The sequence below is a fragment of the Castor canadensis genome, chromosome 12 (assembly GCF_047511655.1).
Source record: "Castor canadensis chromosome 12, mCasCan1.hap1v2, whole genome shotgun sequence".
NCBI lineage: Eukaryota > Metazoa > Chordata > Mammalia > Rodentia > Castoridae > Castor > Castor canadensis.
The window spans coordinates 96,212,696-96,229,010 of NC_133397.1; the positions used below are offsets into that span (position 1 = coordinate 96,212,696).

The following is a 16,315-nucleotide window of genomic DNA, read 5'->3' on the forward strand; positions in this document are numbered from 1 at the left end:
CCATGGGTTTCTAAACATGTAAAGGAATTTATCAGATATCTTTCTGTTAATGACTTCTAATTTAAATCCTTTGCAGTTAGAGTATATAGTCTATGACTTCAGTTCTTTTAAATCTATGGAGCTTTGTTTTATGGCCCAGCGTATGTTTTCTTTTGGTGACTGCTCTTTGTGCACTTGAAAACAGTGTGTTACAATTTGTTGTTGGAATGTTCCTCTCATGTCAGTTATGTCTTCTAGTAGGAAGGTTTAAGTCCTCTGTAGCTTTAACAATTTTCTTTGTACTTTTTCTACCAACTACTGAAGCAGGTATGTGGAAATCTCAAACCTCCTTTATGGGTCACTTTCAGTCTTCAGTTTTGTGGATGCTTTGTTTCATGTGTCTAGAAAGTCTGGTGTTAGCTACATGCATAGTTAGAATTATTATGTGCTCTTAATGACTTGATCCCTCTTGTTACTGTGACATGCCCTTTTCTATCCCTGGTACTATAAAACTTTTTCTGAAGTCTTCTTTGATATTAATATTAGTTGATACTTAATAACAACTCCAGCTTTCTTTTGATTATTATTTACATTTGGCTTTTAACCTGTCTAATTCTAGGAAATGTTCTTTAAGGCAGCATACACTTAGGTTTTGCTTTTTCTCTTCAAGCTAAGAGTCTCTGCTGTTTAATTGAAGTGCTTAAATCATTTATTTTTAACATAATCATTTATATAGTTAGGTTTAAAATTATACCTTGCTGGTTGCTGTTTATCTTGTCTTTTGCTTTTTCCTGTTTTCCTGTCTCCTTTGAGTATTAGGTATACTTCATTAGTTTTTAGTAGTTGATTTAGTGTTTTAGTGTACATCTTGAATTTATCCTGATTGATTACCTTTAAGGTCACACCCCTTCATATATACTATGAGAATAATGTAATAGTATACTTTATCTCCCTCCCCTTTTGTGCTTTGTGCTATTTTTATCATGTCTTTGAATTTTGATAGTTTTTATTACTGTGTTTTTAAATTCACTGTCTATGGTAACTGATATGCCAATCGCATCCAGTGAATTTTTCACTTTAGATACTGCATTTTTCATTTCTAGAAGTTCCATTTGGGTCTTTTAAATTTTCCATTTATCTCTTCATTATGTTCATATTTTCTTTAAATCCTTGAGCATATTTAATAGCTATTATGATACACCAATTGCTAATTGCATCATTTCTGTAATGTATGGATCTGTTTCTCTTGATGGCTATTTTTCTCCTAGTTATACATCATATTCTTCTTCTTTGTATGGAAAAATAATTTTTAATTAGATACAGAGTTCTTCTTGTTGAATGCTAGGGTTTTTTTTGTATTCATTTAAAAAGTTCAGCTTTGACAGTCAACCTAGTTGTAGATCAGTTTTGTCCTTTCATGAATTGTTGTTTGTTTTCATCCCTTCTTGGACAACACTAGAGTAGCCTTTACTATAGATCTAGTTCAGCCTTACTACTAAGATGATGCTCTTCAGAGTTCTGAATGCCTGCATACTTAAAAAGATCTCTTTACTTTGGCTGGTGGGAATTCGAATGATGTACAGCACTATGTGAGCTCCAGAAATTGTTCAGATTACAATTCTTTATTCATTGTTCTTTCTGTGGCAGTTGTTCTTTGCATGTTAGGAAAAACAACAGCTCTGTTTCAGATTCTTCTCCCTGTGCCACAGTCTAGAAATTACTTCCATCCAGAATGCCAGAACAGTAAAAGGGCTCATCTTGTTTGTTTATTGTCTCTCAGGAATCACAGTCCTACACTGGTTATTGTCCAGTGTCGGAAGAAAAGGTTTTATGTATTATGTTCAGTTGCTTATTTGTTTATGAAGGTAAGTCTAGACCCTATTATTCCCTCATGGTCAGAAGCAGAATTGCCATTAAATAATTTGAGCTAACTATAAAGATACAACAAGGAGAAAGAAGTAATATAAAAAGAAATATTGAGGTAGAATTATGCAATAAAGTCAGATAAGACATCAAGACATAAAGTATACATCCTGTGTGCTTTTGCCAGAGGTCTCCTATAAATTTAGCTTTGACCTTGCCAGAAATCAGCAAAGACAGAAATATCAGTTACAGGGTTTATAGTATCCACAGTAATAGAGCAAGTGTGATGTTTTTGAGAAACAGCTTTTCCTGGTACTAAAATCCATGAGAGAACTTTTCAGACATTTTTATAAAGGGAGCACTGTGTAATGTGGGACTCGGACTTGATTTCTCCATCACACAGCACCCGGAGGGCTTTTTAGAAAAACTGGTCATAGGTATAATGAATCATAACCTGAAAATGTGGGGCCTCAATTTGGAATTTGCATTTTCAAAAGCTTCTGGTGGTTTAGGAGCCCTGATAAATTGGGCTGATATTCTCAGCAATGTCTCACAATTAATAAAGTAGCAAATCTTTCACGACTGTTTCGTAATGCACACTTTATTATCAACCAGTGGCCAAATTACAGCTCAAGAAAGGCAATTTCATGAGTGAACAAAGCATTAAAGTCTTAAGTGTGCAGAGTTCCAATCAGAACTCCTCCTGTATCCAGGGATAAAGTTTTAAATATTTGGATAATGTAACAGATTGTATAGTTTCCAGACATTTCCCTATCTGTATACCACATCTTCCAATTAAGTTCTTGGTGTAAATTGTATAGCAAAGCTGAAGATTATTTTTCCACAGTGAAAACATTTTTTTGTGTATGTGAATTAGTGAATCCATTTATTTTTGACAGTCACGCCAAAAGGTAGGTTAAATTCCTTAGGAAAACTGAAAAGAAATGCTTATTCCAGAACATCTCTCACTTCTCACTAAGTGATAAATTAGTGGTACCAGCAGTGAGTGCTGAGTTCAGAAGAGAGGTTTTTATAGACTGGAGTAATCTAACTTGGAGGTTAAGTTGTGTCTTTAAGGTAAAGTTGAGAGGGATAAAGATATGCAAAGGACAGTTCTTTCTGTAGCCATGATATGAGCAAAAACTAAAAGTAAGGTAATTTTAAAAGTCTGGACTAGTTGGAGCGAAAGGCTTAACTAATTGGAGTGAAAGGCTTCTCCCTTGTTTGGGAGAAATGAAGTGTAACTAGAAAGATATTTTGATCCAGTTCATAAAGGTTCTGAATACATTTTTAAAGATGGGAGAAGATTACCGTGTGGTGTCTCAGTAATTAGAAAGTTGTAGAATCTGGAAAATAACCAGCCTCATGGCAGTGAAGGCCTTTAAAGGCTAAGGAATTGTGGTAGAGAAGGAAATCTCAGAACAGTGTTCCATGTGGTTGACTTTTTCATAACTCTCCCATAGGTAAACAGGGCTATAAATTTATTTTTGAGGTGTGATGTCTTTCCACAAGTGTATACAGGAGATGAACTCTTGTGTTTCTTCCTTTTGTGCCCCTGTCCTCCATCCCCTATACTCACCTTTTGAATCCTTTTAATCCTAAATGTTTCCTGTTCTGTGAAATTTCCATCATTGTTCCTTGTAAAGTATATATGACCAATAGACATAAAGCTCCATATAGCTTTTTATATTCTGGCAGTACTGGGGTTTGATCTCAGCCTCACACTTGCTAGCCAGGCACCCTACCACTTGAGCCACACCCAGCCTTTTGTGTTTCTTTTCTAACATTTAAATATTACTTTATTTTTTTATTTATTTATTTTTTTTTTTCATTTTTCTTTTATTATTCATATGTGCATACAAGGCTTGGTTCATTTCTCCCCCCTGCCCCCACCCCCTCCCTTACCACCCACTCCACCCCCTCCCGCTCCCCCCCTCAATACCCAGCAGAAACTATTTTGCCCTTATCTCTAATTTTGTTGTAGAGAGAGTATAAGCAATAATAGGAAGGAACAAGGGGTTTTGCTGGTTGAGATAAGGATAGCTATACAGGGCATTGACTCACATTGATTTCCTGTGTGTGGGTGTTACCTTCTAGGTTAATTCTTTTTGATCTAACCTTTTCTCTAGTTCCTGGTCCCCTTTTCCTATTGGCCTCAGTTGCTTTAAGGTATCTGCTTTAGTTTCTCTGCATTAAGGGCAACAAATGCTAGCTAGTTTTTTAGGTGTCTTACCTATCCTCACCCCTCCCTTGTGTGCTCTCGCTTTTATCATGTGCTCATAGTCCAATCCCCTTGTTGTGTTTGCCCTTGATCTAATGTCCACATATGAGGGAGAACATACGATTTTTGGTCTTTTGAGCCAGGCTAACCTCACTCAGAATGATGTTCTCCAATTCCATCCATTTACCAGCGAATGATAACATTTCGTTCTTCTTCATGGCTGCATAAGAAGTGTGCACTTGAGCCACACCCAGCCTTTTGTGTTTCTTTTCTAACATTTAAATATTACTTTATATTGGGAATTGTTACCCTAATTTTACTCTGTGTTCTTTGATCTCAGGAATTCATTATATCTTGCTTATCATAACTTCTGGAACACTTTTCAAGGCTTTATATCTAATTTGTGCTTTATGAAATAACTTTACAACTGTCCAAATAGTTGCCAAGAACTAACTGAATTAGGCTTACTATAAAATGCATAGTTAAGACACTCCTGTCCCTATTTACCAAATAATATAATGTGTATGAATTTAACTTCATAAAGTTAATCATTGCTTATAAGATCTCTCAGCAGCAGAGTTGCAGTCTCCACATAACTGGTCTAGATCAGGGGTCAGACACACTAATTGAAGGGCCAAATAGTGGACCTCTGTGGCTCAGAGACCACAAAGTCTCTGTCATGTATCCTTGGTTTGTTTCACAACAGGCTGCAGCCATATTTAGCCTGCTGGCTGCTGGTGACTCTGGACTCTACACAATGAATCTATTTATCCCTATTTGACCTCTGTTAAAAAGAAATTTTTTGACAGAGGTCAAATAGGGATATTTGGCCTTATTTTATTATGTTTTGATTTGTTCCTTAATGAGTTCTCTTTCACTGATAATCGTTCCCACACAAAAAAATTATTACATCAGAGTTACTATTGCAAAAAGGAATAGCCAAGTATGTGCTTCTAACTGTGCTTTTATGCTACAATTGCAAATACACAGCACCTTTTGAGGTACTTTTTAAAAGTAGAGGCCTTTCATAAATACAGCCATATCTTTATGTTAGAGGTATATATTGAAATACTACAGATGAATGGACTTACTTTAAAATAATCGATTGGGGCTCAGCATAGGTGATATATATTGACAAAGATTTTCTGTAAAGGGCCAGATAATAAATCTTTTTGGCTTTATGAGCCATATAGTCTCTGTTGTGATTACTCAGATCACCATTGTGGCTGCCATGGACCAGTGTGAGTGAATGAGCCTGATTGTGTTCTGTTAAAACTGAATTCGTAAAAATAGCCTTTGTGATGCCCTTCACTGACTCCTAGTCTGGGTGCAGTAAGATTGGCTATGTGTTGGTAATTGTTCAGGCTGGGTACAATGGAGTTTATTGTACTTTTGCCACTATATCAAATATGTTACATAATAAAAAAAGAAAGCAGGTTTATTTTAAAGGTAAGTTAATAGGAAGAAATGATATGTCATTTGTGTATTTATATTCACCCATAAAAACTATCTCATCTCTTCCTGTTGAAATTACTTCTTGTACTAGCTTCACTACAGTCTTCAGTGCAGCAGTATGAAGAAAAAAACACCAAAATCAAACAGCTGCTTGTGAAAACCAAAAAGGAACTGGCAGATTCAAAGCAAGCAGTATGTTAATTTCTCAGTTTCCTATTTTTGTACTTATTCATAGTTTATGAACAACTTCATTTTTTTTAATTTAACCGAGATTCTCATTCTATAGGAAACTGATCACTTAATACTACAAGCATCTTTAAAGGGTGAGCTGGAGGCAAGCCAGCAGCAAGTAGAAGCCTATAAAGTAAGGTTCTTTATACTTTTTAAGATTTTTTTAAAAGTTTTTTCTATGTAGAACTAAGGAATTTTTCCAATTGTCTTATAAGAAGTTACCCTCTAAGTCTATTTTAAAAGATCGAAATTCAAGGCCAGCCTGGGCAAAAAGTTGGTAAGACCTCCATCTCAACAAATAAGCCAGGCATGGTGGCATGCATCTATAATTCCAGCTACGTGGGAGTCCGTAAGTAGAAGGATTGTGGTCCCAAGCTGGTCCCTGGCAAAAACACAAGACCCTATCCAAAAAGTAACTAAAGCAAAAAAATAATAAGAATTCCTCAACATTTGGAGGAGGTGGGAGCAAAGTGTAGCATATCACTGGAGTATACCTTTTAGCTCAGGCTCAATTGTTTTCATGTATTTGAAGATCTATAATATGCTATAGAATAGTACACAATAAAACCTCAACTAAATCCTCTGAGTGAAATTATAGTCACAAGAGGCAGTTTATAAAATAGTTGTATGTATTTGATGTATTTTTGTATATATATAATGTCTTGAGGTGTTAAAACAAGTAAATATGTAATCTGGAATTTTTTTACAATCAATTTTCTTTTATGTTACTTTAAAAAAAAGCATCTCATAGTGAGCAAGTGTCCTACTCATATTGTCTGTACTTTTTTAATAATAATTTTACCTAAAAATATTCCACCACTCAGTTCTGCCACTTACATATATACTTAGGTCTCATAACCTCAAGTTTGGGTTTTAAGAAAAATCTCTTTAGCCAGTGAAGGTCTGGTATCTAGAGCTAAACTGAAAAGTTTTGCCCCCAGATTCAACTGGCTGAAATAACATCTGAGAAACACAAAATCCATGAGCAGCTGAAGACCTCTGCAGAGCAGCACCAGCGCACACTGAACATGTACCAGCAGAAGGTAACAGCACTGCAGGAAGAAAGCCGAGCTGCCAAGGTGTGTCCTTCAAGATGAAGCTGTTCTCCATGGGGTTTATTATGTCCTTCAAGATGAAGCTGTTCTCCATGGGGTTTATTACAAGCCAGTCGGTGGTTTTCTCCAGAGTTGTGCTCTCCCTTAGCAGTGCTTTGCAGTTAATGGCACTTGTAAATAAACACCTGGTTTATCTCATTCTACTCTAATCCTAGCCACATGCCCACCCTGTCATCAAAAGTAATAACATTTTTTGCTGAAAGGAAACCATGAACATGTGTTTCCATTTCTATTTAGAAAAAGAGGGGATATGAAAGTGAAAAATCTTCATAAAGTTCCAGAAGCAATAGTGCCTTTGTAAAATTATTGAGTAGTACTGGGTGCCAGTGACTCAAGCTTGTAATCCTAGTCACTTGGGAGGCAGAAATCAGGAGAATCGTGGTTCGAGGCCAGCCCAGGCAAATAGTTCTCAAGACCCTGTCTCGGAAGTACCCAACATAAAAAAGGGCTGGTGGAGTGGCTCAAGTGGTAGAATGCCTGCATAGGAAGTGAGAAGCCCTGAGTTCAAATTCCAGTACCAACAACAAAAAAACTTAATGAGTAGTAAATTAGTCTACCAGGAAAGAAAGCATGGTAGAAACATTTTGTCAGACAAAATTATATCAAAGTCATTTTTTAATAAGTATAAGACCAACAGAATTGTACTTTTTAGTGAAGTAAGTTGGGACTAAAATGAATGTCAGCTATTTTCTTCATTTTCAAAAACAGAGTTTTTACCTCAGTTTGTTAACCTCTAAAAGAAAATAGGAGGATGATGTTACAATAGAAAATGTTTCTCTCTCTTTTAAATGTTATAGGCAGAACAAGCTGCTATAACCTCTGAATTTGAGAGCTACAAAGTCCGAGTTCATAACGTTCTGAAACAACAGAAAAATAAATCTGTGTCCCAGGCTGAAACTGAGGGAGCTAAACAAGAAAGGTAAAGTCTAAGTAAAAAAAAATATACAGGGTTTTCCCCATGCAATGCAGATTCACCAAGTAGATTCAAAATCCTATTTTGATTTCTTTTGACTGGGCAATTTTAGGTGTAATTATAGTGAGCACAGAGTTTCTTGGCTTCACTGTCTCTGGAAACTTTAACACCAAGGGCATTATTGCAAACCCAGAAGGATGTAAAGTGAATAGTGAAGCCTTAATGTGGTCTCTGAGATGTAGACTAAAAGCTCAATCTTGTCTTAATATGATCTGTTCATAGTAGAAATGTAGACATTAAAATCTCATTATGATTTTTCCACTTTTGAAATTTAGGAAAAAAAAATTGCTCTTTCAAGGTACTTATTTACCACCAATTAGGTTAAACAGAAGTTGCTTTAAAATATCTTACTTATTTCAAAAAGTTTAAAATGAATTTTTCTTAAATTTATGACCATCTCATATTCTATTTGAATAGTGCTTAATGCTGCTTTAAAACTGCCATCCAGATCCCTTTTGTAAATTACTCAGAAATATACTGGGAACAAGAGACCGAGCATTCTATGGCATGTGTATTTCATTTTATAACAGGTTCAATATTCAAAGCTTTTTATATCTGTTTTATATCTGGCTTTTACAGTTCTAAGCAGGACTATTGATCTTCTGGTGTTTGTAGGTTTATGTGTATACTTTTGTTTAGGAGTCTGTTAAATATGGGACTGTATACCATAGCATGATGAGGTATTTTCTCTACTAACAGCTCATCATAAAGCTGAAGTTAGATATTGGTACACTTAGAAAACTGTATCAATCAAAAGATAAAGTTGTCATTTGCAAGAGACATTTTTAAGCATGCCTGAATTTTGGGTTCAAAGTATTTAAATTGTAAATATTTAAGTTCCTTCTACTTTCTTGTACATTAAGTACATTTTTTTAAGAAAGAAACTAATAGTGTATTATATGAATTGCAATAGAATTGTGAATTTTTATTGTTTCTACCTTTTATTCTGAGTCTAAAAGGACTTAACTGCTTTTCTTCAGGGATTATCTTTCACTATAGCTAGGCCTAAAATCCCAATCCCATTTTGATTAATTTACAACAGTATGTGAGGTTTTTTTCCCCTAATGACAGAGTTCCATAACACAAAATAGACTATTTCGTTGCCATATAATGGTCTATTTCACTATAATATGAAATTTTTAAATTCAGACCTTTTATAAATGTATACTGCCTGAGATTTAAAAATCTGACTGTAACATCTTTTTATATTGAATCCTAGTCTCTAAATTCTTAAAATTGTTGTATTTTCTTTAGAGTTATCCATAATAACCAGAGTATGACATTAAAAGATTAAATGATTGAAATATATTTGAAAGCACAAAACGAGGCTTACCTCTTTTTTAAAGAGTATATTACAACTGTTCATTTCTGTTTTAGGGAACAGCTGGAAATGATGATTGACCAACTGAAAATCAAATTACAAGATAGCCAAACTAGCTTACAGATCAGCATATCTGAACTACACACATTGCAGTCTGAGCATGATACTCTGCTAGAGAGGCACAACAGGATGCTGCAGGAAACTGTGACAAAAGAGGCAGAGCTGCGGGAAAAGTAAGGCTGCCAGCAGCACTGATGCCTTTTGTACCTGCACTTCTAAGATGTTGCTTCTTGGGATAAGTACATATTTGAAAGTAATTCTAAACTTCACTTTATCTATGTTAAAGTTCCTCTTTGGATAGCTTTTATATTTAACATTTCTAAGAACAATTTTTATCTGCTCATTCATAATTCTGCCTCTCCTCTAACTTTCATGATCAGAAACTAAAAAAAAAAAAAAAAATTCAGTCCAGGTGTGAGATTACATATTTTTTTCTTCATTTTCAAAGGAAAACATTCAAATACTAACTGAAAAAGAATTTGCAACTTATCTTGCGACTCTGTTCAACTTATCTTACCTCACTAATCTTTACAGTAGTATAAATAAACATTAAGAATATTGGCAAAATAGATTACTGTAAACAATATACTTTGGACTCCTATAATAAGGAAATTGGGTGATATCATTATAGGATACTGACAAAAAAGAGTTGTTCTTTGAACATCTTCTTTGAAGGGTGTTAAGAAACTTTACATTCACATGTGCTTCTGATGCATGTCTAATTTTATGTTAACCTAAAAAGCAAATGCATCTAGGTTTCTTGGACTTACTTTATTTTAATATTGTAATTTGTATGTTAATCATGAAAACCTATAGTTTCAGGAAATATCTACCAATTTTCTACCTACCTGTCACCAGGATTTACAATTAGTTTGTAAATAACGATACTTACTTGATGTTTACATCAGAAATTTCCGAAACTCAATCTTCTAGAAACATTGCAAACTATACTACTAACAGAAAATACAAATGATGATTCTAAAGTGATTCAGTCGTTCAGTAAATACTTTACTATGTATTGATCACTCTTCTAAAAACTTTTCACAGCATTTTGAGATATCTTCAGTGATCTTCCTTCTTGTGACGTACTAAAAACTAGTGGTATTGTTACTGTCTGTGCCATAGTATGAAGAAATAGTTCTAAAATGTCACTTTTATACTCTTGAATGTACTTTCTTTCTTCCCCCCTCCCCCCCATGGTTGGGGTGGAACACAAGGGCCTTGCACATGCTAGGCAAGCTCTCTACCAGTGAGCTACATCCTCAGTCTCCTTAGAGTACTATGTCTGACAGTAGTTCTTTTACTTTCTTGGTAGATATTGTTTGAACAAAATGCTTGTAGAAAACTACATACACTGGCATTCTCTAGACTTATTAGTCAATATGAACTTGGCCATTAAGATACCTTTTCTAAAAAATGCTGTTTTTGCTTTTCTTTCTTCAACCACTAAATCTTGTTATAAACTTCACGTGAGGTGCATATGTATAATGTATAGTGGGAGTGAATAATTGTGGATCCCTCATGTCAAAAGGAAATTTTTTTTTCTTTTATTATTCATATGTGCATACAAGGCTTGGGTCATTTCTCCCCCCTGCCCCCACCCCCTCCCTTACAACCCACTCCGCCCCCTCCCTCTCCCCCCCACCCCCTCAATACCCAGCAGAAACTATTTTGTCCTTATTTCTAATTTTGTTGTTGAGAGAGTATAAGCAATAATAGGAAGGAACAAGGGGTTTTGCTGGTTGAGATAAGGATAGCTATACAGGGAGTTGACTCACATTAATTTCCTGTGCGTGTGTGTTACCTTAGAAGGTAACCTAGAGGTTAATTCTTTTTGATCTAACCTTTTCTCTAGTTCCTGGTCCCCTTTTCCTATTACCCTCAGTTGCTTTTAAGGTATCTGCTTTAGTTTCTCTGCATTAAGGGCAACAAATGCTAGCTAGTTTTTTAGGTGTCTTACCTATCCTCACCCCTCCCTAGTGCGCTCTCGCTTTTATCATGTGCTCAAAGTCCAGTGCCATTGTTGTGTTTGCCCTTGATCTAATGTCCACATATGAGGGAGAACATATGATTTTTGGTCTTTTGGGCCAGGCTAACCTCACTCAGAATGATGTTCTCCAGTTCCATCCATTTACCAGCGAATGATAACATTTCGTTCTTCTTCATGGCTGCATAAAATTCCATTGTGTATAGATACCACATTTTCTTAATCCATTCGTCAGTGGTGGGGCATCTTGGCTGTTTCCATAACTTGGCCATTGTGAATAGTGTCGCAATAAACATGGGTGTGCAGGTGCCTCTGGAGTAACCTTTGTCACAGTCTTTTGGTTATATCCCCAAGAGTGGTAATTCTGGATCAAATGATAGATCAATGTCTAGCTTTTTAAGTAGCCTCCAAATTTTTTTCCAGAGTGGTTGTACTAGTTTACATTCCCACCAACAGTGTAAGAGGGTTCCTTTTTCCCCACATCCTCGCCAACACCTGTTGTTGGTGGTGTTGCTGATGATGGCTATTCTAACAGGGGTGAGGTGGAATCTTAGCGTGGTTTTAATTTGCATTTCAAAAGGAAGTTTTTTTAACCAAACATAAAACATCAAAAGTACAAGTAAACCATTAAAAGTAGCATTTCCCACATTGTAGATCTATAGCTAGTGTCAGGCTGACTATAAAAAAATCACATGGAAAGCTGCTAAAAGTAGGACTACTGAAGATTCTGATTCAGTGGCTGTAGTATGAAAACTAGATGTCTGTGTTTTTAACAGGGTACTCTAGCAGTTCTAATGTACAGTGAGATTTAAAAGCAAATGTAGTAAACTAGTCTTGATGTTGAAGTGTTTCATGATAAGTTACTCAAAAATGAAGACTTTCTTTATGAAAAGTGGTCTATTTCATGTTTTTATATATATCACCCTATACCAAGATTAACTCAAAATGGATCAAGGATCTTAATATCAGAACCCAAACTCTTAAGTTGATACAAGAAAGAATAGGAAATACTCTGGAGTTAGTAGGTATAGGTAAGAACTTTCTCAATGAAACCCCAGCAGCACAGCAACTAAGAGATAGCATAGATAAATGGGACCTCATAAAACTAAAAAGCTTCTGTTCATCAAAAGAAATGGTCTCTAAACTGAAGAGAACACCCACAGAGTGGGAGAAAATATTTGCCAATTATACATCAGACAAAGGACTGATAACCAGAATATACAGGGAACTTAAAAAACTAAATTCTCCCAAAACTAATGAACCAATAAAGAAATGGGCACATGAACTAAACAGAACTTTCTCAAAAGAAGAAATTCAAATGGCCAGAAAACACATGAAAAAATGCTCACCATCTCTAGCAATAAAGGAAATGCAAATTAAAACCACACTAAGATTCCACCTCACCCCTGTTAGAATAGCCATCATCAGCAACACCACCAACAACAGGTGTTGGCGAGGATGCGGGGAAAAAGGAACCCTCTTACACTGTTGGTGGGAATGTAGACTAGTACAACCACTCTGGAAAAAAATTTGGAGGCTACTTAAAAAGCTGGACATCGATCTACCATTTGATCCAGCAATACCACTCTTGGGGATATACCCAAAAGACTGTTACTCCAGAGGCACCTGCACATCCATGTTTATTGCGGCACTATTCACAATAGCCAAGTTATGGAAACAGCCAAGATGCCCCACCACTGACGAATGGATTAAGAAAATGTGGTATCTATACACATGGAATTTTATGCAGCCATGAAGAAGAACGAAATGTTATCATTCGCTGGTAAATGGATGGAATTGGAGAACATCATTCTGAGTGAGGTTAGCCTGGCTCAAAAGACCAAAAATCGTATGTTCTCCCTCATATGTGGACATTAGATCAAGGGCAAACACAACAAGGGGATTGGACTATGAGCACATGATAAAAGCGAGAGCACACAAGGGAGGGGTGAGGATAGGTAAGACACCTAAAAAACTAGCTAGCATTTGTTGCCCTTAACGCAGAGAAACTAAAGCAGATACCTTAAAGCAACTGAGGCCAATAGGAAAAGGGGACCAGGAACTAGAAAAAAGGTTAGATCAAAAAGAATTAACCTAGAAGGTAACACCCACGCACAGGAAATCAATGTGAGTCAATGCCCTGTATAGCTATCCTTATCTCAACCAGCAAAACCCCTTGTTCCTTCCTATTATTGCTTATACTCTCTCTACAACAAAATTAGAGATAAGGGCAAAATAGTTTCTGCTGGGTATTGGGGGGGGAGCGGGAGGGGGTGGAGTGGGTGGTAAGGGAGGGGGTGGGGGCAGGGGGGAGAAATGAACCAAGCCTTGTATGCACATATGAATCATAAAAGAAAAATGAAAAAAAAAAAAAAAGGTAATACAGAAAAGACAAATTAATCTTAGATTTATGGGAGCAGCCCACATAAGATGACCAGAAGAAGTGTACTAATTAAAATGTAATTATTTTATGCTCTCAATATACTTTTCTGTTTTCTGATGAACCATGGTTCCTTGTCTGAACGATACAGCACAGTCTCTCAATCCAGGTTCCTCATCTGAACACAGAAAACAGTTCAAACTAGATGACAGCTGGTCATCTAAATTGTAACACCACCAGTACATTCACAGGTGCAGAGAAGAGAGATTTTTTGTTATGCTCAGTAGGTTTAGGGCTGCTATTGCAGAACTCAGTTGAGAAAAGCTGAGTCAGCATATAAAGCTGGAAGTTCTTACATGAATTAAGCTCCGCTTACCTTCAGGTTGTGTTCGGTACAATCGGAGAACATGATAATGAAGTCAGAACATGCCCAGACAGTGAGTCAACTAACATCCCAGAATGAAGTCCTCCGCAACAGCTTCCGAGATCAAGTGCGACATCTGCAGGAAGAGCACAGGAAGACAATGGAGACTTTACAGCAGCAGCTCTCCAAGGTGGAAGCTCAGCTCTTCCAGCTCAGGAGTGAACCAGCTACAAGAAGTATGTATGTACCCGTGGAAGTATTGGTTGGTTGTGTTTTCCCTTGAGTACATTTATTAAGTGGCAGCCAGTGTCAGTTCTATAACTAATAAGTTCTGGGTTTGCTGAGAAGATATTTGATTTATAATTTATTTATAAATTTGTTTATGAATTTACAAATTATGCATTTATTTATTTATAATTGTAAAAAGTATAGTTTATAAGTGGCAACCAGTGCCAGGTCTGTGATTAATGAATTTTGTATTTATTGGGAAGATATGTGAACCTTTTTGAACCTATCTTGATTATTATACTTGATTTTACTTGTACTCATTTAACTTGTTTAACCTCTTAAAATACTGATTTTCATGAATTTATCATCCTCCAAGTAAAGGAGTATTTCTTTTTCTCTGTCTTAAACCTACTCTTGTCAGTCTTCTGACTTGTATCCTAATTCTGATATTTACCATTTCACACTTGGTATGGGTCTTCACATACAACTATTCTTTAATTAGAATCATCAGAGCAAAGGCTTAAAAACACTCAAGAAGCACTAAACTAGAAGAATTGCTTAGTCTATATACCTTCTACCCTTTCAAATTCTAACTATTTGAAGTTTTAGTTTAACCACACAACAATATCTTCCATTCTGCTTCCAGGAAGAGATGGGAAAGTGTCAGCTATAATGATGCTGTATTTTAGTCCTAAGTTGATGCTGCTTGGTTTCCCATGTAAAATGTTGTCAGTGGAACATTGGCAGCTACAAGTCACTGTCAGAGTCAGAAGGCAACTTCAGGAGAATTTAACATATACCAAGTGTCAAAAAAGGAAGCAACCAGCCAGGAAAAAGCAGGTTGCACAAGACATTATAATCTAGGAATCAGCAGTGGAGTAAGCAGTTCATAAAATATCTGAAACCCAGGAAAATGGTACAGAAAGGGCAGGCTAACTGAGGAAGAAGTAGAGGCAACCTTATGGGATGGAAAGTAAATGAAATTTCAAGTTTAAAAGAACTATTAGAATTCTGGTCCCTAACTCAGCTATGAGACCTTAGACAGAGTCATTAAGTTTCTCTGAGCTTCAGATTTTGTGGAATCAGTAAAGTAATATATTTGGAAGTGTCTTATAAATTTTACAGTTCTGTTCAAGTGTTCATTATCAGTAGAAGAAAGTCTTGCCCAGTAACTGTAATCATTTGGTTCCCTGCAATGAACTCAGTACTCTGTTACCTGAACACTGTAGATGTCTGTGGGCAGTTTTAGGAACCAGCAGAGGGGAAGGTATGAGGGCAGTGATCAAGACAGTCTGCCAAGCAGACTGTAGCACCTGTATTGTGTCAGAAAGTATGCAGCAGCAGGAAATACCTACTCCACAGAATTAGCTAGAATCTAGCTTTAGAATTTCTACCAGTACTTAGTAACAGTATAGCCCTCTACAATAGATTTAGTTTTTTAAATGGTACAATTATTAGCTTTGTGTTACCCAGCTATCTATTTTAACTAGCTAGTAAGAATTAATGTATAACTTCTATTGAAATATCTAGAGTGGTTAAAATTTCAGTGACTGAATGTTTTGAGCTGTTTAACAATTCTTCCTTATACCATTCACTTTTCTCTTGGTTATGTAATTTCCTTATAATTTGACATCCCCAGGTTCATTTTAATTACATTGAGTATTTCTGTTAAGGATGAATCCATCAATTTTGAACAACTTCACATATACTCTTTAAAAAAATGTTGAATAGGTCCAGCTTCGTCCCACCAACCTCTGAAGAACCTTCGAGAAAGGAGAAACACAGACCTCCCCCTTTTAGACGTGCACACTGCAACTCGGGAAGAGGGAGAAGGGATGGAGACAACTGACACAGAATCTGTATCTTCCACCGGCACATACACTCAATCTTTAGAGCAGCTTCTTAATTCTCCGGAGACCAAACTTGGTACATTACTATGTGTAAATGTTTTTCTTAATTAATTTGGCTGTCTTGTTTAATTAATATTACTCTAATTAATAGAGTAATTAGTATTATTTTTAATAACTATTTTTTAACCATTTTCAGTATTCTACCACCTGTTCAAATAGAAAACTTTTCTTCAATGTGAAACAAATCTGTTTTAAAATAAAATTCTAGCACTACCCTAGGCTTGAGTC

General features: G+C 36.0%; 1 protein-coding gene across 3 annotated transcripts in view; it reads left to right on the forward strand.

The window, feature by feature from the left end:
- Gcc2 (GRIP and coiled-coil domain containing 2) overlaps window positions 1-16,315 on the forward strand; it is a 50,870-nt gene that overhangs the window by 26,091 nt on the left and 8,464 nt on the right. For all 3 annotated transcript variants that reach the window (XM_074050527.1, XM_074050528.1, XM_074050529.1), the window contains 7 exons: window positions 5,610-5,710; window positions 5,805-5,882; window positions 6,691-6,828; window positions 7,662-7,783; window positions 9,215-9,391; window positions 13,968-14,185; window positions 15,909-16,103. In XM_074050527.1, the coding sequence (XP_073906628.1) occupies window positions 5,610-5,710; window positions 5,805-5,882; window positions 6,691-6,828; window positions 7,662-7,783; window positions 9,215-9,391; window positions 13,968-14,185; window positions 15,909-16,103 (1,029 nt within the window). The remainder of the gene's footprint in view (window positions 1-5,609; window positions 5,711-5,804; window positions 5,883-6,690; window positions 6,829-7,661; window positions 7,784-9,214; window positions 9,392-13,967; window positions 14,186-15,908; window positions 16,104-16,315) is intronic.